Raw genomic sequence first — 21,532 nt, 5'->3', positions numbered from 1 at the left:
CCCAAGAGATTTCCACTTCCTCGCAATGTAGTTTAATTCGGCCCTAAGTTCCTGCCTGGACATCAAATTATTCGGGCCATATACAAACATTAAAACCCAAATGACCACCTTGGGACTATCTTTGAAGCAAATTGAGAGAAAATTTTCCCACCCATTCTTCTAGCTTCAAGGAAAACCCCCCGTGTCCCATATGATGATTATCCCACCAAGGCGCCAATAGATCCCAATTCGATCCAATCATAATGATGGCAACCCCAAATAGATTGAATCAAGCTACTATCCCATTTTTATATCTCAGTGATGCGGACGTCTTATCACCACTCCGTACATATCAAAGACGTAGGCGTCGACAGGCCACATCGTCACTTTCACTTTGGCTAGGTGACTGATAGTGATCACCAGTGGTCATCGGCGAGCATTAGAAAAGCATGAATGGCATGGGTCATATTTGGAGACCATCCCACCATTGATCATGGTCTACATGATCATCCATCCATTGGATCATTTTATGTCCCATCATGGGGCCATCCGATGGTTGGATCATGTTGGACCGTTTTATTATTTAGTTCTTTTATGTTATTTGATGATTTCGACATTTTATTTTGTGACTGGACAATGGACATCTATTTATTTTTTAAAAAAAAATCCTTTGAGGGGGTAGATTAGACTTTTTACCTTTTAGGACATAATTGGTATTTTGCTTTTGTGACTAAAGGGGCGGAATTTTCATTTCAACAATTTTTTGGAATAATTTAAAGCAAGTGGCGTGTGGATGTCTAACCCTAATGTGAGTTTGGAGAAAATCTTGAGGAGGCTTTGTGGGAGTCCCTTTCTTCTTCCTTCATTGTTGTGAAGACTAGATCTTTCGATAGAAGCTTAGAGGGTATAAAGCCACTTTATCCTTCGTCCCTAAGATCCTTCCTCTTCTACTTCATGCTTGATGAATCGTAGATGGTAGGTCTCTTTGAATCTTCAATCATAAGGTAAGATCTTTTCATTGCTTTCCCTTGAATCTGATTTTACTTGATCTACGGGCCACCTAAACCTGTCTTCCATTATTAACGGACCCGACCTGTGTGTGGACCACACGATCAACCAACAAGTGTGACCGGATGGCCACCCGTGTGACTGCCACACACATGTGTGGGGCCCACTTGATCTGATTTTAGGTCAGTTGTGTTCCTTTGTCCACAATAGGCAACTCAGTTTCGGCCATTTGCATTTAATATTCCTATATCTCAAGATTTTTATGTTGGGACTACCTTGGTCCAACCCAGGAAATATCAAATTTTCACCTATTGAACTCGGATTACTCCTATGCTAGTCAGAAGATCTTTATCTTCCCTGGGCCCAATTTTCTATGTGTTTTGTTTGGTCAGAGGCCTGATGATTGTAATTTGGCCTCGAATCATACCCATCATCTCTTGGGCTTCATGCTGTTTGCATGTGCGTCACACTTTAGTTTGATGATTTTATTTATTCCTTTGATTTTAAGTTAAATCTCAGTCACATAGCTGGTTTTGCATCATCCCACATCAAATTTTGGTATCAGAGCCAGGTTTAGCGTAGGAGTCCCTTCACACATATCACATGGTCGATTATATGCATCTAGGATACTTTGTGCCAAGTTTCATGCATAAACATAAAATTCAGCATATGCATCATCCAATCGAGTTTTGCATTATAAAATATGAAGTTGCTCCACTTTATCGGAATTTACTGCGTACGATTTGCAATTTTTGCACAAATCTGATTTTCTACGCATATCTGGAATTTCCCACAAAATCAAAAATTCAGGTGCAAACTAGAAATTTCTACACACTGCTGAATATTTCTCTGTAAAATTTTGCAATTTGCTGAATTTTCTGCGTATTGCAAAAGATTCTTCACATTGCTGAAAACTCTACATGTGGGCGAATTTCTACAACTTGCATAATTTTCCTCTGCATAGTTGCTAATTTTGCACCGTTTATATCGATCGTGCGATTGTGATTTTTAGATTTGTGTCCTCAGTTGTCGTCTAGGAGTCGCAAGTGCATTCCAGTTCCCTAATCTTGCATGCCCACTAAATCCGGCCACGGCATTGGACTAACCGCGACCATGAGTCTAGAGCAATTGAATGAAACCCTTAAACTGGTTATGGGGGACCTTAACAAGGTCGATACCCACAACAATGCCACAGCAAAGCAGATTACTGCATTGGCGGGTCGAGTCGCCGCAGTAGAAGTGCCCCATCAGGCGAGCCCCAACACTAGGGACGACGCCCATTCACAGGCGGGTGAACAAGTCGATGCATGCAATGGTCATAATGTGGTCTGGCAAGGTAACCATGATGCACGTGGGAGGAATGTGGTTCGTCAAGTTCCACTCCCACCCGTGGATCGACATGACCATCATGAACCAAATGAGTGGATCATGAAGACCGTGAAAATGGAGGCCCCTTAGCTTCGATGATTGGTTCGACCCAAAAGCTTTCATCGATTGGATGGCGGGTATGGACCACTATTTTGAGTGGTATGATATGTCTGACGACCGGCAAGTGAAATTTGCAAAGATGAAGCTAGAGGGACAAGCCAAATTGTTCTGGACAATAACGAAGAGGCGGATTGAAAGGGCAGGACAGGCTCCTATGACTCATTGAAGAGAAATGAAGGAGATTTTGAAGGAGAAGTATGTACCCTATATATACCGTTAGAGGCTAATGGACCAATGGGTTTCTCTACATCAAGGGACCATGTCTGTGGCAGATTACATCACTAAATTCAAGGACTTTATGATGCGGTGTGAAATTGAGGAGAATCCATTGAGCGTACTGTCTCGTTTTTGAATGGGTCTCCGATCAGAAATAAGACAAGGTTTCCATCTCCGCCAAATTACTACCATAGAGGAAGCGTATCAGGCGGCCCAAGAGATTGAGTTATATTCCCGACCATAGTATGGAGGGGGGTTTGATTCCCGTACTTCTTCTGCCAAGACCAATTCCCGTGCCAACAAGTCTAATTTTGGGAGCCAAACCAAAACCCAAGGGTCTCAGCCTGACCCTAGAGATGTGAAAGGAAAAGGTATAGCCAGTACCAACTCTAGGGGTAGTAATTCCGTACAGTGTTATAACTCTCCAAGGATTCGGGCATTTTGCAAGTCAATGCCCAAAGGGTAAGACCCTTCTCCTTGACAAGTGTGAAGAGTCCGGGGACCAAGGTGATCGGGAAGAAGTGGTATACCGGCCTGAGGCGGTCCCTAGTGATGAGGATTGCAATGAGAGAGGACACGCCATTGGTTGTCGTTCGTTGCGCCATAGCACACCCTAAACTTATCGATAATTGGCGTCGAACTACGATTTCTTTCACCAAGGTGAAATGTGAGAATAAGGCTTGTAAGGTGATAGTAGACAGTGGTAGTCGTTCGAATGTTGTCTCCACTAGCAATTGGGGTTGAAGCCCGAACCCCACCCTCAACCTTTTAAGGTGTCTTGGGTCGATGCAACCTAGGTGGTAGTCACCCAACGGTGTCTTGTGCCTATTCAGTTTGACCTATACACTTACTCATTGTGGTGTGACATCATGCCTATGGATATTGGACACATCATTTTGGGCCAACCATGGCTTTTTGACCATGATGTTACGATCCCAAGTCGCTCAAATATAAGTGCCTTTGTCCACCAAGGCAAGAAGGTTGTATTGGTCCCCCTAGCCCCTAAGGGCCCAAGTGAGAAGAAGAATAAAGGACGATCGAATGGGTCAAAGGTGGGCACGAGTTCACGGTCTAAGTCTTTTCACATTATCACTGCCAGAGAATTTGAGTGGGAGACTACGACTGATTCTAAGGCGTAAGCCCTAGTGGCCAGAGAGGCCACCCCATAGGTCAATATAGAGAGGCCATAGGAGGCCAATCCATTGTTAGATGAGCTCAGGGATGTTTTCCCTAAGGATTTACCGGACACTCTCACCGATGCGAGACATTCAACATGTCATTGATCTCGTTTCAGGGGCCACTCTACCGAACCTTCCCCACCATCGGATGAATCCGGCAAAACACGCAGAATTAAAGAAGCAGGTGGATGAACTTCTGCGAAAGGATTTCATCCAAGAGAGTATGAGTCTGTGCGCAGTGCCCACACTTCTCACGCCAAAGAAAGATGGCACTTGGCACATGTGTGTGGATAGCCGCGCCATCAATAAGACTACCGTCAAGTATCGATTTGCGCATGTGCGTGGATAGCCACGCCATCAACAAGATTATCATCAAGTATTGCGTGGATAGCTAAGCCATCAACAAGATTACCATCAAGTATCAGTTTCCCATACTGTGGCTTGACGATATGCTTGATATGATGGTTGGCGCTAAAATATTCTCCAAGATTAACCTCAAGAGCGGGTATCACCAAATCCACATTTGCTCGGGTGATGAGTGGAAGACAGCCTTCAAGATGAAAGATGGGTTGTATAAGTGACTAGTCATGCCTTCTGGCTTGATTAATGCCCCAAGTACATTTATGCGGGTGATGACCCAAGTAGTGAGGCCTTTCATTGGAAAGTTTCAAGTAGTATATTTCAACGATATTCTCATCTATAGTGCTACTAAGGAACTGCATCTCAACCACTTGAGGCAAGTCTGTGGGATTTTAAGGGCTGAGAAGTTGTATGCAAACCTTAAGAAGTGCACATTCATGACTAATAGGGTTATCTTGTTAGGGTTTGTTGTGTCTAAAGATGGTATGTCCGCCAATCCTAAGAAAATCAGGGCAATAGTAGCATGGCCTGAACCGCAGAATATTCACGAAATCCGTAGCTTTCACGGCTTAACAACTTTTTATAGACGGTTCGTTGGGGGATTCAGCTCTGTTATGGCCCCCATTACTGACTGCATAAGAAAATGGGAGTTCAAATGGACCAAAGTTGCCTCTAAGGCATTCATAGAGATCAAGGGCAAGATGATAAGGCTCTTGTCATGCGACTTTCCGACTTTTCTAAAGTTTTTGAAGTTGTGTGTGATGCCTCTAGAGTGGGTACAAGTAGTGTGCTCAGTCAGGAGGGACATCCCGTTGCATTCTTTAGTGAAAAGTTAAATGATACAAAGCAACAATATTCCACCTATGACAAAGAGTTCTATGTGGTATGCAATCCTCGCGGCATTGGCGACACTATCTATTACCGTAAGAATTCGTCTTGTTTTCTAACCACAAGGCCTTGCGCTATCTTAGCTCTTAAAAGAAGTTGAACCCAAGGCATGCTAAATGGGTTGAATTTCTTCAAGAGTATGCATTTGTGCTCAAGCACAAGGCCGGAGTTGAGAACAAACCCATGGATGCTCTTAGTTGGAAGGTGGCGACGCTACAGTCCATGCACGTAGAGGTTATAGGGTTTGAGCGTATGAGAGAGTACCCGTCGTGTCCAGACTTTTGAGCTATGTACGCATCCCTTGTGGAGGGATGGATTGGGAGCTATCAGAGGTTTGCCTTGAGTGATGGGTATTTGTTTAGAGGCGATAGGCTCTGTATACCTCGCACTTCCCTCTCAGATTTTTTAGTTTGGGAATTGCATGCGGGAGGGATCGCAGGTCATTTTCGTCGTGACAAGACCATTGCCCTTGTGGAGGATCGTTTCTATTAGCCAAGTCTCAAGTGAGATGTGCCGAGGATCATTATGCGGTGTCGTACTTGTCACATAGAAAAGCAGAAGAAGCATAACACAGGGATATATACACCTTTGCCAGTGCCACATGCTCCGTGGTAGGACCTTAGTATGAATTTCGTGCTCGGATTACTACGGACTATTAGGAAGCACAACTCCATCTTTGTGGTTGTTGACCGATTTTCAAAGATGGCCCATTTCATTCCATGCTCAAAGACGTCTAACGCCTCTCATGTTGCCAGGATTTTTTTTGAAGAGGTAGTTTGTTTACGTGGGTTGCCTACGATCATAGTGTTTAACCAGGATGTAAGGTTTATGAGTTATTTTTGGAAGACACTATGTCACATTATGGTCACACGACTCTTGTTTTTGTCAGCCTATCATCCACAAACTGATGAGCAAACAGAGGTCGTGAATCATAGTTTGGGGAATTTGTTGCAGTGTTTGTTAGGTGAGCATACTAGGACGTGAGATGCAATCTTACCCGTGGCAGAGTTCACATATAATTCATCAGTCAATAAGTTTATAGGAATGAGTCCATTCGAAGCCGTCTATGGCTACACCCCTAGGAAGCCTATAGATCTTATTCCCATGTCAGTATCCCGTCGTCCTTCTAAGTCAGGATCATCATTTGCGCATTTCATCCATGAGCTACGTGCTAAGATTAGACGTAGGATCAATGCGAGTAATGAAAATTACAAACTACATGCTAATTCACATTACAAACAGCGTGATTTCGATGTAGGTGACTATGTGATGTGGCAGAGTTCACATATAATTCATCAGTCAATAAGTTTATAGGAGTGAGTCCATTCGAAGCCGTCTATGGCTACACCCCTGGGAAGCCTATAGATCTTATTCCCATGTTAGTATCTCGTCATCGTTATGAGTCAGCATCATCATTTGTGCATTTCATCCATGAGCTACATGCTGAGATTAGACGTAGGATCAATGCGAGTAATGAAAATTACAAACTACATGTTAAGTCACATTACAGACAGCATGAGTTCGATGTAGGTAACTATGTGATGATCCGGCTTAGGCACGAACGGTTTCCTCCAGGTACCGTTAAGAAATTACAGGCAAGCAGTGCAAGACCTTACAAAATCCTTAAGACAATGGGTCTCAATGCTTACATTATAGATCTTCCATTGGACATGGGTACCAGTTTAATGTTTAATGTGGAAGATTTGGTGCCTTGCCTAGATCCTCACTTCAGTTCCCCTATTGATCGTCACCTTGTCCTATATCCCGCCTATTATTCTTGGCCCCATTATGACCCACCTTCCCAACCTCTACCACCTATTCCATCAGCACCTGAGAGGAAGGAGGAGGTAGACACGATTTTGGATGAGCAGGTGGTTTCCACTCACCATGGTGGATATTAGAAGTTTCTAGTCAAATGGAAGAATCGACCTACATCTGATAGCACTTGGATTATAGAGACTGAGCTACAACGAATAGATCCAGATATTCTCGAGCAATACCGGAGCTTTATTTCGCCAAAGGCGAATTCTTCCCAACCGGGACCGTACAACCACCCATGTGACTGCCACACGCACATGTGGGGCCCACTTGATCTGATTTTGAGTCGGTTGTGTTCTTTTGTCCACAATAGGCAACTCAATTTCGATCGTTTGCGTTTAATATTCCTAGATCTCAAGATTCTTGCATTGGAATTACCTTGGTCCAACCGGGGAAACATCAAACTTTAACCTATTGAACCCGAATTACTACTATGCTAGTCGGAAGATCTTTATCTTCCTTGGGCCCAATTTTCTAAGTGTTTTCTTTGGTCAAAGGGCTGATGACTGTGATTTGGCCTCGAATCATACCCACCATCTCTTGGGCTTCATGTTGTTTGCATGTGCATCACACTTTAGTTTGATGATTTTATTTATTCCTTTGATTTTAAGTTAAATCTCGGTCACATAGCTGGTTTGCATCATCCAACATCACTCAAGCCTTCTAGAGAGCCACAACTTGCACCTTTTGGCTTGTGAATAGACCCTTTACCTGGGCTCCCTTAATGCGGCAGCACAGTCCCCTCACATTCTAGGATAGAATAATCATTAGGAAACTATGACGACCTCTTTCCCATCTAGATCCTTGCTACTGGATTATCCGAATTCAAAGATTCATATAACAGTAACTTTATGAAATTGACAAAAGGACAAAGGTTCAACAGCTCCTTTTTCGCCTCGAGATTTTTTCACCTTGTTGTCCATTGCTTTAGATTTCTTCTCCTCCAATTGACAAATCAGTTTTCTGCCCCTGCCTTCCACTTCATGAAAAGCTAGTCCTACTCTTTAGCCTATCTACATGGTGAGATTGATGATCCACTCTTCAATGCTCTCCCCTTGAATTTGCTCCTTCTCCAGCACTGAAAGCGCCAACTTAGCCTCCCAGGGGTGAGATTCCTTTGTTGCAACTTTTTCAGACCACAACTTCAATCTGAAATACACAGCTGGTAGCATTAGCGACTGTTATAGATGATGCCGAGAGGCCTCAATCACCTTAACCTCCTAGAGCAGAGAATCTTTGGAAGAAGTCTCCAAATAATCTAGAAGTTATGATTCTTGGCACCAAGCAATGGCTTGATAAGGGATTTTCAAAATGGAAATTCAATTGTTGTCTGGATCATCTCCAAAGGTCTCAGCTCAAGAGGCAAACACTATCAAATGGAAGCATGCTAGGATAATATGAAGCAAAAGGCTAGATAAATGACCTCTCCCCTTTGAGAGAAAGCAATGTTATCAAAGCATCTCAAGAAGGTAAGCACTCTTCCTATTCCCTGAGAAAGGGCTGAATTACCCTAAAGATTCAAAGAAATAACAACATTGTCTAGTCCCATCTGTTATGAAATGACAGAGCTACTTCCCTTCAGCTCCTGATATTTCCCATTTGAACTACAAGGGTCACCCCTATCTGTAAGGAAGTTTTCTCTAATGGCATGGACCACCACCTATCCCTCTGATGACAATTCATCGACTCTAACGGCCCAGTCGATCTTGTGGCTCTAAAACTATTCGATGCCTTGGCAGCCTGTGGCACTCCTCTTAGAGGAGAACATGGCTACACAGACGATCCAGGTCATCATCCTCCTATATTCCCCACCATCATCTCATTTTTCATTAGAATTGTCGGCCGGATGCCTAATCCAGACGCGGTTTGAACCCTAAGCTCCTCCAAGGGCCTGTTTGTTTCGCCAATTTCCTTGGTAACGTATGTAAATAAGCCATCATTACTATTTCGTAGTGTTTGTTTAAACAAGTACTACAACACATAAATTGAAGGCCAAATGTAGATGTAATAGGAAATTAGTAAAGGAATTTGTAACCATCACAATTTTAAATGGTAAAATTGTCATCTTTACAATTTTACCTGGATAAAACAAACAATGTAAGCAATGTCATCACTGCAGTCAAGTGCAACTAATATCACTAGACAAGTAAAGCATTATGTAATCATTACTCATTTCCTTCACTTTACTGATGAAAGTAGTAAAACAAACATGCCCTTAATTCAGAAATCCGGCATCGCCACTTCCATTTGTACATAGAAGCATGTGTTCTCCACACTCACTTGTTCATCACCACACCTCTATCACAACTAGGATGGATCAATGATCAAATGTTCCCACACAAACCCTCACATATTCAACTATTGTTCTTGTTAGGATAGGCAGACACAAGTAGGTGAGATGGTTTTACATACGGTTATGCAATAGATTATAGATTGATTATAGTAGATTGTGGAGTATCTCCTAAGATATGTTAAGATGCAGTGCTCTATTGCTCGTATATATACTTGTCAGTCTCAATGAAACAATACACACGAATTCTGCAAAATGTAGTCCTAAAGTTAACATGATATAAATTATCTGCAAATCCACCATTCGCTTCCTTAAGCCTAAGGATCTAGCATTGAGGGATTACTTCCAGAACCCAAGTATGGAAGGAGAATGCCAATTTCCAAGTAAGTGAATCCACACCATCTCTTCCTATGAAAAGGTTGAAGGACACAATTTTCCGATTTTCTGAAGGGGACCATCAAGAAAGACCAGCCTACATTGGAGGACATTTTGGACCTCAACTTTTTTCTCCAAGTCGATCCAAAACAAGTAAAGATGAGGACATAAAGACAGATCCATGAAGGATGTCAATTCCCCATTGCTCCTCCATCTTGATTGCAGTGTCCTTCAATGATACCTAGAGCTGTCAAAGGATCGCGTTCAGGTTAAGTCCTAGAGTTCCCAAACTCAGCATAGTTGGGCTCAAATCCTGCTAGATGGGTCCTTTAATTCCTAGTCATGTTTTTGAGGGACCTAGACCTAGATATGGTTGGTACCCATTAGGCAACCTATAAGGTAATTGGACCATGGTTTGCCGTAATGGCCACTATGGGAGCATAACAGCTATTACATAATAATAATGGTGGCATCCATTACGCATTACGGGAACACAATGGCCATTATGAAAAATTGACCCATAACAACTCGTTACGGGGTCGATAATGTTTTTTTTTTTTAAGGCCACGGTGACCATTATGGCATGTGTCCGTTACCGTTATTGTAACGTCTCGGAAAAATCCGTACAAAGACCGAGTACCCCCTTTGGCAAAAATTACCCAGGATCAAAACCTTTAGAAAATTAGGTTAATGTTAGCAAGTGCTCAACTAGAGTGCTTATGAAATTAGCACTAATCACTTTAAATATGATCTGCAAGACCCAAAACGTGCAGAATCATTGACGCTACATTACCCTGAAATCTAGAATCCATCATTAAACCCGAAACTCCGTATCGGACCTAGACCGCACGTCGAAAGTCCGATTACCCCGAAACTATGCATATATGACCGCATTACTGGACTTGACAACCCCCTCGGAAATCAAGTCTTAATTGTGTATAGAAATGCACAACTTGAGCCCGGAGCAAAGTGTGTGAGAAACGTGAAAATATTTAGAAATAAAAATCCGAATTTAAGTAATCTGAGTTGTGTCGCTTGCGAGCCACATATAAGGATTCAGACCGTCAAAATCTGACCCAAATACACCCTCGGATTAGGAGAAATGTCCCATACATGTAGGTGTACTTGTGACCCTGATCGAGTGACCGTGACCGTTGAACTGAAACTGGTCCGCCACGGCTGATCTGTAAATCCGATCGGAACAAAAACTCAGCCTGACCTAGATCCATGGTCAGGGAGCTTAAGTCCGACCGCACGTGGAAAAGGGGCCACCAGAAGTGCTCCGTTGGACCGGAACAGTCCGTATTTGGATATAACCTAAGTATACCTTGGCCCTGGGGCCATTCCCATCAAACCTGGGCCTATATAAGGACCTTAAACCCTCTCCCTCTCACCCCATACGAATTTGATAAAATCCTAGGAGAGAGAGAAGAGAAAAGAGAAGGGAAAAGAGAGAAAGTGAGAGTGAGAGTTGGAGATTCTTCCTGGGATTCGATCCCGCTACTCCACACACTCAACCGCCACTCCTGTATCGCTATATAGGCGATTCCGATTCCGTTCTTAGGTACGAAAACCTAACCCTAATCTATTTTAGGGTTTCAGATAGTGTAAGTTATGAAATAGCTAACCTAATTTATGCTATAGGTTGCCAATCTGCCGTAGACAAAGACTTAGCTTTAAAACTGAGTTCATTACGAGTCTACCGGCGAAAGGTGCGGACTATAAACGTATAGGTTGTGGTTTTCAAGGCTTTCAATGTCGGTTAATGGTTTATTATTGATGTGTGTGCAATTTCACATGTTAAATGCGATGTTTGTATCGCGTTCCTGATATATATGAACTATATTGAGTTTAGTGTATTCCATGTATATGCAGAAAGTGTTGTATACGTACGAAATTTGAACGTGTGTTTGCCATGATTCATTGTCGTGTGTTTGTGCTAGTTATGTGTAACAACTCCTTGGCGAAAGGATTTGCCCTAAGACGTGTTATCACCAACATACGTCATGTATGTTGGAATGTGTAATCTAAGTGTTTGTAGAAATGTCTGAATGAACAAGCGTGTAATAAATTATATGTTATATGGGCGTTGAGAAGAGATTCTCAACTATCTTAACGATGTGTATGATTTCCTCCATGTAACTTACATTCTTTGTCTGTTTTACTTAGGGACTGCATATGTGTGAATTCATGTTTAAGTTGAAATCCATCAAATGCTCATATGCTTATATGATGGGAATTGTTGATCCATTACTGTTCTGATTAGCTTGTATGATTATCTGTTATAATTGAATACGTTTAGAACTACGGAATAGTCCAGGCAATCGGTAACAGGCTTTGAATAAGTGGCTGAAGTTGCTCCGCCACATAGGACGTGATCGATAAATCCGAGCCGTACTTGGGATGTCGGCAGTGGTTAGGCCACACAGAGTGCTTACGCACTTCATGTCGATCAACTCAACGTGCGCTCGTACTAATCGAGCTCGTCAAGTAACCCGATTGACCCAATGTATGTTCACCATGTATGGACACTACTGCTTGGATCTAAGGTACCAAACTCACCAGTGAAAACCCTTTTAAACCTTGGTACCTCGATCCGCTAAGACTCATGAGCCGGGCATGGTGGTATGGGACACCGTGGTGGAGCTGTCGGCCTACGCTGGGGTGACGAGCCTCCCCGTAGTGACCAGTGAGCAACCCAGACTCGTGAGCCAAATACGGTGGTATGGGACACTGTATTCGAGCTGTCGGCCTACACTGATAAAGTGACGAGCCCTTTGTAGTGACCTCGAGCGTACACTAAGACTGCGTAGAGGCAACGAGCCCTTACGTAGCAACAAGAGTACACTAAGCCTGCACTGATAAGGTGATGAGCCCTTTGCAGCGACCTAGAACCGTATCATCGTATGAGATTTACTAAGACTGACGACCCTAGAATGGATCATTGTTTGGGAATTGATATAAGGGAGGTACCTTAGCTTCCCAATCCTGCTGTATGAAAGGGACTAATAATAACTCGGTAATCACACTCATTTCATCGCACTGCATGTGCCCCGGGTTGAAGAGCACAGAGGAAAGAAAGCATGCCGCGACCATAAAATGGTGTCACACAAGGGAGTGTAGGCGAGGGCATGCATCATGCTTACATTTCATCCTTGCATTAATAAGAGTATCTAGGAATGTCTGATATGTCTGCTTTATCATTACTGCTTGATTGAATTGATAACATGTTAACCTTTGCTCTATTGTTCCACTGAGTTGATCACTCACTCCCACGTTCTGGGACGGTGTTCTAAACACCCACCAGACTCCGTCTTAGTTGCAGATGACGATGCGACTCAGGAGGCGGAGCCCGATTACTATGACGATCAGGATAAGTTCTCATATATGCAATTCGCCGGTGGTTTCGCTTAGGCCATCCGGATCGACGGGGCTACAGGATTTATTATTGTAGTTGAACTATTTTAAACTATTACATGTATATGATGACTCAGTGATGTATTCATACTCTGGAGACCGATCGTGATCCTCTTGGCTCATACACGTCTATATACATTTTCCAGTCTTCCGCTTGCATTATATGAATTGATCTGGAGTATGAATTACTGTTTTGGTATAATCCCACTCATGATTAATGCACTAACACAGACAACATTTAATCATCATTATCTATGTTGCATAAGTGATGCGTTGGAACTCGTGGGTTGAGTCTATGCTCGACCCCTGATTTTCAGGGCGTTGCAGTTATAGAATACCTTGATTTGGACCTAGGTCTTAAATCGGGTTTGGGTCGGGCCCATGCCAGATAAGGGATTCACATGGTCGAGAGACACTTGAATGAATGAATTAGATAGCAAAAATGTATGCCAAATTGACACTTGAGAGGTTTTGTGGCTTGGCAAACCACATTCCATTGCTAGAATAATTGTTATATATTTAAAATTTAAATTATATTACACTTAAAATGAACTAGATACACCCAGACCACCCAACTAATTTTAGGGCATGTTTGTTTTTCCAATTACAACGGTAAATGGCTGGAAATGGGTAATGATTACTTGCCCTTATAATTACATGGTGACATCACCTACATTTGACTGCAACGATGGCTTTGCTACCATTGTTTGTTTTACCTAGACATTACTATAAAATTAATAGTTTTATAATGTAAAATTGTAATGAGTACAATTTCCTTTACCTATCTTTTACAGGTATGTTTGACTCTCGATTTATGAACCGTAATTCTTGTTAAACAAATACCGTGAAATGATAATGATGGCTCATTTATTTTGCATTACACGAGAAATTAGAAAACCAAACACGCTCTTAATTAGGTCCAAAATGATAAATCTAGACCGGACATGTTTTTTAACAGTGTCCAAAATGGTCGGCCCAAACCCTACCCGATTTCTAAACAGATCCAAGAAATGGGATGGGCCTGTTAAAATTGAGACCGGTACACCTTGTGCCCGTGGGTTCAGGTACCCATTGACAACCCTAGCAACACCCTTTAACTAAAGAGTATATCCACCAACCCTAGCTCCCAACTCCCCAAGTCTTCTTCCCATTGTAGTCTCTAAAACAAAAATTGGCAAGTCCCTTTGACAATTTCGCCTCCACAATGGCTTCAACATGAGAACCAGATTGAGCTTTAGTTGGTCTGAGCATATTATGATCCCACACAGCGATGGCCGAAAGAGAGCTTCATTCAACAATCGCCCATGCTGGACATAGCGATTATCCACTATCCAAGACATTAAAATCTTTACCTCAATCTCTATTCTTACGCTTGGTGGAAGGTTGGTTCGGATGCACCATATTGGACCACAATTTGCCTACTGCTAATGCACCTACCATCCATATGCACTGGCGATGTTGGCTTGCTTGGTCAATGAGAATCTAAAAATGTGAACCCTCTAGTCTTATTGAATGCCACATCCAAGACTTTTCCAAACTTCTGAAAACCCTCCTGATGTCGGTCACTGACCACTCTTTTGGTAATCCCTCTACAACCAGAGAAACATACACAACATCCAGAATTATATGTTTCTTCTCTAGCCTCCAAGGTACGAGAGTACAATCTTATTCTCCTTTCATAACCCTAGAGCCTATCATTTCGCATTGAAAGAGGCATAACATAAAACAGTAAATTGAATGAAAAGAACCATATTAGTAAGATGAAGCAGATTAAAAGAAAGGCGAAGAAACAGTGGTGAAGCAAACACTTCGTAGATATGAAATTGCAACCTATTAACAATTATACTCTTCATTGTAAAGATTATGCCAGATTTTAAATCAAGCAATTCTTTTTTAGTCAAACCCCTACATTTTTTTTCATCTGATGAATAATCCCTTCAATAACATAACTCAAAAGAAGTTATATACTAAACCATGAGGTAATAGGAACCAATTGCACCAGACCTTCACCCCTCCAGGGAAACAAAAGGCAGGTAGATCTTTCACCCGCATGGCGATCCTCTTCCTAGGAGGATACTTGAAAAGAATCTGTAGTGAAAAAATAATAAAGATGAATCAGTTGCCGCAACGACAATGGCTAATAAATGAAAGTCAAAACACAAATTCACAAATAACCAATCGCAACCAAGGCAAACCATCTGATGCAGGACTGTTGGATCATCAACTAGAGTCCAACACTGGACCCCAACTGCTAGCTGCCAATTAGGGTTTAAGGTCCAAAATCCCATCTATTGGACAACGGGGCCCAGAAATCCAATTGGATGGCCCGTGTATATATGATCTAATTGGAATGTTGGACCCATGGGACCAATCAAAAGTCTTACAGGATTTTACATATAGTGAACTCAATATACAAACCGTATGGTTCTATATAGGGGTCCACATTGTGGGTACATAAAGAGTATTATTTTTTTACTTTAATTGAGGTTTGATCTTTTATATTTTTATTGCAAGTTGGAGATAGTTTTAGAATAGTTTATTGATGGGCCAACAAGATTCAAGTATTGGCTTCTCTAAGTTTAAATAAGAGCTTGTCTTAATTGGGATTGTATTATGGCTATATAAATCTTTACTTATGGCCCATATGTGTTTTGACATAATAAAGCCTTTACTTTATTTCCTTTGATGGGATTTGAAACCTAGGAGAGTGATTCTTCTAGATTCCCTTTGGTGGGACTCCTTAGGGTTTATTGTGGTGTGATTCCATGTATCTATCCAACTTTTTCTTCTATTTTCCCTTTCTTAGCTATAAATTGAATAAGAATCCTAAGTTGAAGCACCTTAGGTAGGATTTGATCTTCAAATTTGGTACAAGTACAACTATCCTATCCTTGCATATTCAGTTCCATCTTTGTTTGCCCCATCACCAGCCAGCATTAAAAAACCAGAAGATACAGCCTCTTTGGTAGCAAAGTGGAGCTTATGACAACAAAGTAAAAGAAAATGACAACTGATGCCAAAATTCATGGTGATGGTAATGACATTGGCCATTTCAGAATCAACTAAAGAAAGCACAAAGTAGGATAGGACAGTTCAAAATATCTCTGATATTATTGATAATATTGGCCAATATACCTGTATCGCATCTCAACAATACATATACATAATCACCATCTAAGTCTTCCCCACAAATTGGGGTCAGCTACATGAATCCTGTACCAACATTCCATTATCAAGGGCTTCTTTGGATTCATGTTGGAAGTTTGGCATGAGTTTGACGCCGGCTGCCAACCACAACCCTCCTTTATCCGCGCTGGGGACCGACAGTGAGAGCATAAAACTCCCACAAGCACAACATAATAGACAAATACATAGGTCGATCACAATCAGCTGCTATCTAATAGTCTATTAGATAGGTTGATTACAATCAATGAGCAATACATATGAAAATAAAATTTGCAAGATATCATTGATATTATCGATAAGATATTGGAGAAAGCCCTTTGAAATAAATACATTGTATCATTTTATCAATAATATCGATGATATTAACATTAGTATCTTTGAAACTTCATAAATTAAAACAACAAAAACTAAAAGAAAAAACATTTTTCAAAATTTTTGCGGCGGTTGGTCTCTTTGCAGGGGTGTTTGTAATTTCAAAACATCAAAAAAATAAAAATAAAATAAAAAATAAAAACCATTTTCCCTTTCCTAAGGGTGTTCTAAACTAGTGCATTATGTACTGAATTATGCATTATTTCTCAAAATTAGTGAATTAAAATCATATTTATTAATTAAATATGTGTGTCCAACAATGCATAGTTTGGGCCCTATGCAATGGAAACCTATTTATATGTAACTTTTTTTATATATTTTGAGTCCTAAGTGTGTAATCATGTGTCTTTTAACATCTCCTAAAGTTTCACTGAAAAATTCCACCATTTTCCTAACATTAGATAGCGATACATTCCCCGGTATCTGTGATATTGGCAACGATATCAACCCACATTTCCATATCCCAATGGTGCAATACATATCACGATAATGATTCATAGAACTTTGGGAGCATAAAGGCATATGGTCACAAGAAAATTCTTGAGAGGAAACTTATAAATCTTTCATACGAGCTAAATTTTGAGCATTGAGTGCCAAAATCCATTAAAGTTAGCTAATTACAGAAGACATGATAATATGCCATCACAATGGTTGGACCTCTTATCAATTGAAGCCAGAGAAGTTTCTAGTTTATGCACCATTTGAAATAGGACACAAATTGCCATCACCAGATTCACTTTCTTATAAAGTACAGAAACTAAAATCCCCATTGAGCAGATGGAGAAAGACCATTAAAGCAGATATGAACAGGAAGTGCCTTAATACTCAAAGGGGATGAATTGAGCACAAAGGGCATTCTGTTCAATGCATAGGCCTGAGAAAATTGCAAAGTGTACTGCCTTCTTCTTCTTCTTCTTCTTCTTTTTGAAAGATGACAACTTTATTGGAAAGAGACCAAAACGGCTAAAGAACACAAAGAAACAGATCGATTTAGGAACTCTGCAAATGTTATCAATTCATGAAAGCATTGGTATATTCACATATCAAATTGCAAGAGCATCGCAAAACTTGTGAAGTAAATCCGAAAGATGAAAGCTGAATGAGTTATTGAAACAGCAAACTTCAACCTATATCAGGATTGTATTTCGTTTAATCAATGCAGTCGACCTGAGGTTCCAATGTAGGAGGTGGAGGCCCACGATACTGGAGCTTTCTCAGGTCCAAGATGTTGGATTTCTCCATCTCTAACTCCCATGTCTTCCTTTTGGCAAACCCTTCTTCAATAGCCTCAACATTAGCATCTGAATGAAGGCCCACAATAAAAAACTGTTCAAATAACGAGGTGGGCTCCATCTGTTGCTTACGGTCCTACAAAAAATCAGCCTCATCCAAGTTACTCGCATAATACAAAAGAAGCTTGAAAATTTTTCAAGTTTAACCATCTGAACATGCGCCTGTCAAATGAACCATATGAAACCCATGAACATTTTTCAACATTACTTCTTCCATTGCAACGTAACAGATCATGATTTGGAATCAACATTATGCCTTAAAAAGAACAAGTAAAAAGACCTGTGAGAAATCAATGTAAGTGCTGATATGAACATTACAAGATTTATGCACCATAGAAAGACAAGATATATATATATATATGGAAAAGGTTCTGTATGGTCGAGCTGTGTGGGCCCCACCATGATGTATGTCGAACATCAACACCGTGCATTTGATGGGTCCCCTTTAAATTATGAGATATCCCAAAAATCAGCCGTATACAGAACTCCGGTGGGCCATACCATCTAAAATCATGTGAAGACGTGCCTAAAACATATAAAAGCACTTGGTGGGGCCCACCTGAAATTTGGATGCGTCTGAAACTTGGTCTGACCCCTCATCCAAGTGCGACACACATAATGGATGGGCGGGATTTGTGAACCACATCTCGGTGGGCCCAAAAAATGATTATGAACGTTTTAATGGAGGGTAACCCCTCTCAACGTTTGTCTGCGGTACCACACAAGTCACGGATTGACTTGATTTTTAAGCCCTAGACCCACTATGGAATGGTGCATCTAACTGATGGGGTAGATGTTCGACATACATCATGGTGGGGCCCACACAGCTCAACCTCGTGGGGAGTTCCCATGAGCTCGACCGTATAGAACCTTTTCCCTATATATATATATATAGGAAAAGGTACTATGAGGTCGAGCTGTGTGGGCCCCACTGTGGTGCGGATCAGACATCCACCCCATCAGTCAGATTCACCCTTCTGTGGTGGACCATGGGCCTAAAAATCAGGCCAATCCATGACTTAGGTGGGCCACACCACAGATAACAGTTGAGGAGTGGATGCTTGCCCATTAAAACCTTGCTGTTTGTATATAGGGCCTGCTGAGATGTAGTTCACACATCCAGCCCATCCATTGTGTGTCTCCCACTTGGATGAGGGGTCACACCAAGTTTCAGCTTTATCCAGAACTCAAGTGGGCTGTACCAAGAGCATTTAGATTTTTAGGCATGATTTCACGTAATTTCAGATGGTATGGCCCACTTGAGCTCTGGATACGGCTGATTTTTGGGATATCCCATAACTTAGAGGGGACCCATCAAATGCACAGTGTGGATGTTTGATCCACATTACAGTGGGGCCCACACAGCTCGACCTCATGGGAAGCTTCCATGAGGTCGACCTCATAGTACCATTTCCCTATATATAGTATGAAAAAATTTTGATGCAATGAGATTCACAGTGGTCCTCAACAGTGGTGAAATTATGTCATGAGACTTCATAGCAGTCTTAAACAAGGGCAACTAAGAACACTAATTAAAATATATTTTGATGAAGTAATAATATAGAATGAAAAGAGAAACAAACACCTAGAGAAACAAACACCTCAAAGAGGGAGAAAGCTACACATTTGGTATACAGTCCCTTTCATGAAGCTATTACAAGTAACACCAAAATTTGCCAACTTGCTGACCAACGATGTTGAAAATATGACTGACATGGTTGTCTGCCAAAAACAAATCAACTCCATGAAACGTTAGAAAGAAACGCAAGAAACATAAGTGAAGGCGAGATCACTCATTAAATCCATGCCCTCCATCCAGTTGCTCTAAAAAATACTTGGACATAATAACTATAATCATGCAGAAACTTGAGATCGAGCCCGTACATCTCTCATGACTGTGAGGTTAAAGTTCAAATTTTAAATACTTGGACTTTTATTTTTATTATTTTTTAAGATAACACAACTTCTATTAAAGAATGCCAACAGCCGACAACTTGCAACAAAAACCCAGCCTATTCTAGACACTCCCTATCACTAGAGGTGAAAATACAAAAAACCCACTCTTTCACAAGAAACATGGCCCTCTTAAAGACCTCCACCAATGACACATGGATGTCCTGAAATATCCTACTATCTCCCCCTCCCCCCCCGCCCCCCCCCCAAAAAAAAAAGAAAAAGAAAAAAGAAAAAAGAAAAGAGAGAGAGAGAGAGAGAGAGAGAGAGAGAGAGAGAGAGAATTGATGGATCCTGGCATAACCCAATGCATGCTAAAAATTGCTAAGAATTTATCCCATACTGACCAAGCCACCTCGCACTGACTCTGAATCCCTCATGCACATAAAGCAGCCATTGCACGTTTTTGCAATTATCAATAGTCAACACTATTTCTTCCCACTAGCCATGGAAAAGCCGCCACCTTGGGGGGAACCAAAAGAATTCATATAAGAATTTGGAGAAGTCACAGATAACAGAATCATTAGATGAAATATAGCAGCCACAAATTGGAATTCCTTGCAAAAGAAACCATTTTCTGATTACCTAAATTTGAACTCTTGAAGCACCACCTGTCATGTAATGAAGTCTTAGAAATTTCTTGTTACATATCAACAAACAAGAGTCTACTTGAGGATCAAGGTTTGAAAACCCAGACTCGAGTTGAGACTTAGGCTGTGACTTTGCACCATTTGACTTCATGATTCAATGGCTCAGCCTTGTCATGGACATGTTCACTAAGCCAGACTAAGAAGATACTAAAGAACCACATCGTACACTACAAAACAAATGTTAGAGCACTAAATTATATTATTTATTTTATTCTTTTACATTACCTTTAACATGTGAAGGTGTGAAGGTTAGGGAGGATATATAAGCCAACTCTATTTCATGGGTATTAATAGTAAACCCTAAGAATCCTTGCATGTAGAGGAGCTTATGAAAGGAAATACTTCATATTTCAGTCACTCTACAAAGCTTCCAACGAAAGAACAGTAGTAGTTACTTATTTTCTTTTAAACCTTAAGCTCGTGTAAGGTCATTAATTCTGCAAAGAAAATCCTCTTGCACAAAATTCACTCCACAACCCAAAGCCTCTCTTGCATAAATTGATAAATCCAAAACCAAATCCAAATTGTCAAACTCTCATCTCATGCCCATTGTTTGAATTATCTTTGATATTATCATTATCTCCAGCTTGGAGATACCGATAACACCTGTAATATTAGAAATTCCAAGCATCAACAATGTGTTGCTAAGAATCGCCAACATATCAATATCACCAATATTTTCAATGGTGTAAATTCTAGGTGTCGCATATATTGCCAATGTATCGATATCGTCAATATTTTCGACTACATAAATTCTAGGTGACGCTTGCATCACAACTGTATTGGAAATATTACAATAATATCGCCAACGTAGAGATATCACAAAAAGTTTATTTATTGAAAAAAAAAAAATCTATTTCATTTTTTTATGAGCACATTGTTGCATGCGGTTTTCAATTTATCGTTGCTAATATTGATAATATCTCAATATTATTGTTATCACAACATGAGCGATATCAAGACCACAATCTTTTGTTGCCTTTCCAGTTGTTGATGACTTTTTGGCAAAATATCATGAGTTGCCGATATTTTGCAATATCGATGGATGTTTGGATGGAAGGT

General features: G+C 40.9%; 1 protein-coding gene across 5 annotated transcripts in view; it reads right to left on the bottom strand.

The window, feature by feature from the left end:
• Window positions 1–21,532, bottom strand: part of LOC131240674 (uncharacterized) — a 63,125-nt gene that overhangs the window by 38,810 nt on the left and 2,783 nt on the right. For 3 of the 5 annotated variants that reach the window (XM_058239062.1, XM_058239060.1, XM_058239061.1), the window contains 2 exons: window positions 17,743–17,943; window positions 15,022–15,105 (listed from right to left, as the gene is read on the bottom strand). In XM_058239062.1, coding sequence (XP_058095045.1) covers window positions 15,022–15,105; window positions 17,743–17,943 — 285 coding nt within the window. Of the gene's footprint in view, window positions 1–7,846; window positions 8,085–15,021; window positions 15,106–17,702; window positions 17,944–21,532 lie in introns of those variants that run through there. The other 2 variants (XM_058239063.1, XM_058239064.1) reach the window with 2 other exon arrangements.

This window comes from Magnolia sinica, chromosome 3 (assembly GCF_029962835.1).
Source record: "Magnolia sinica isolate HGM2019 chromosome 3, MsV1, whole genome shotgun sequence".
NCBI lineage: Eukaryota > Viridiplantae > Streptophyta > Magnoliopsida > Magnoliales > Magnoliaceae > Magnolia > Magnolia sinica.
Note: the sequence above shows the minus strand (reverse complement) of the source record. Positions and strands in the feature narration are given on the sequence as shown.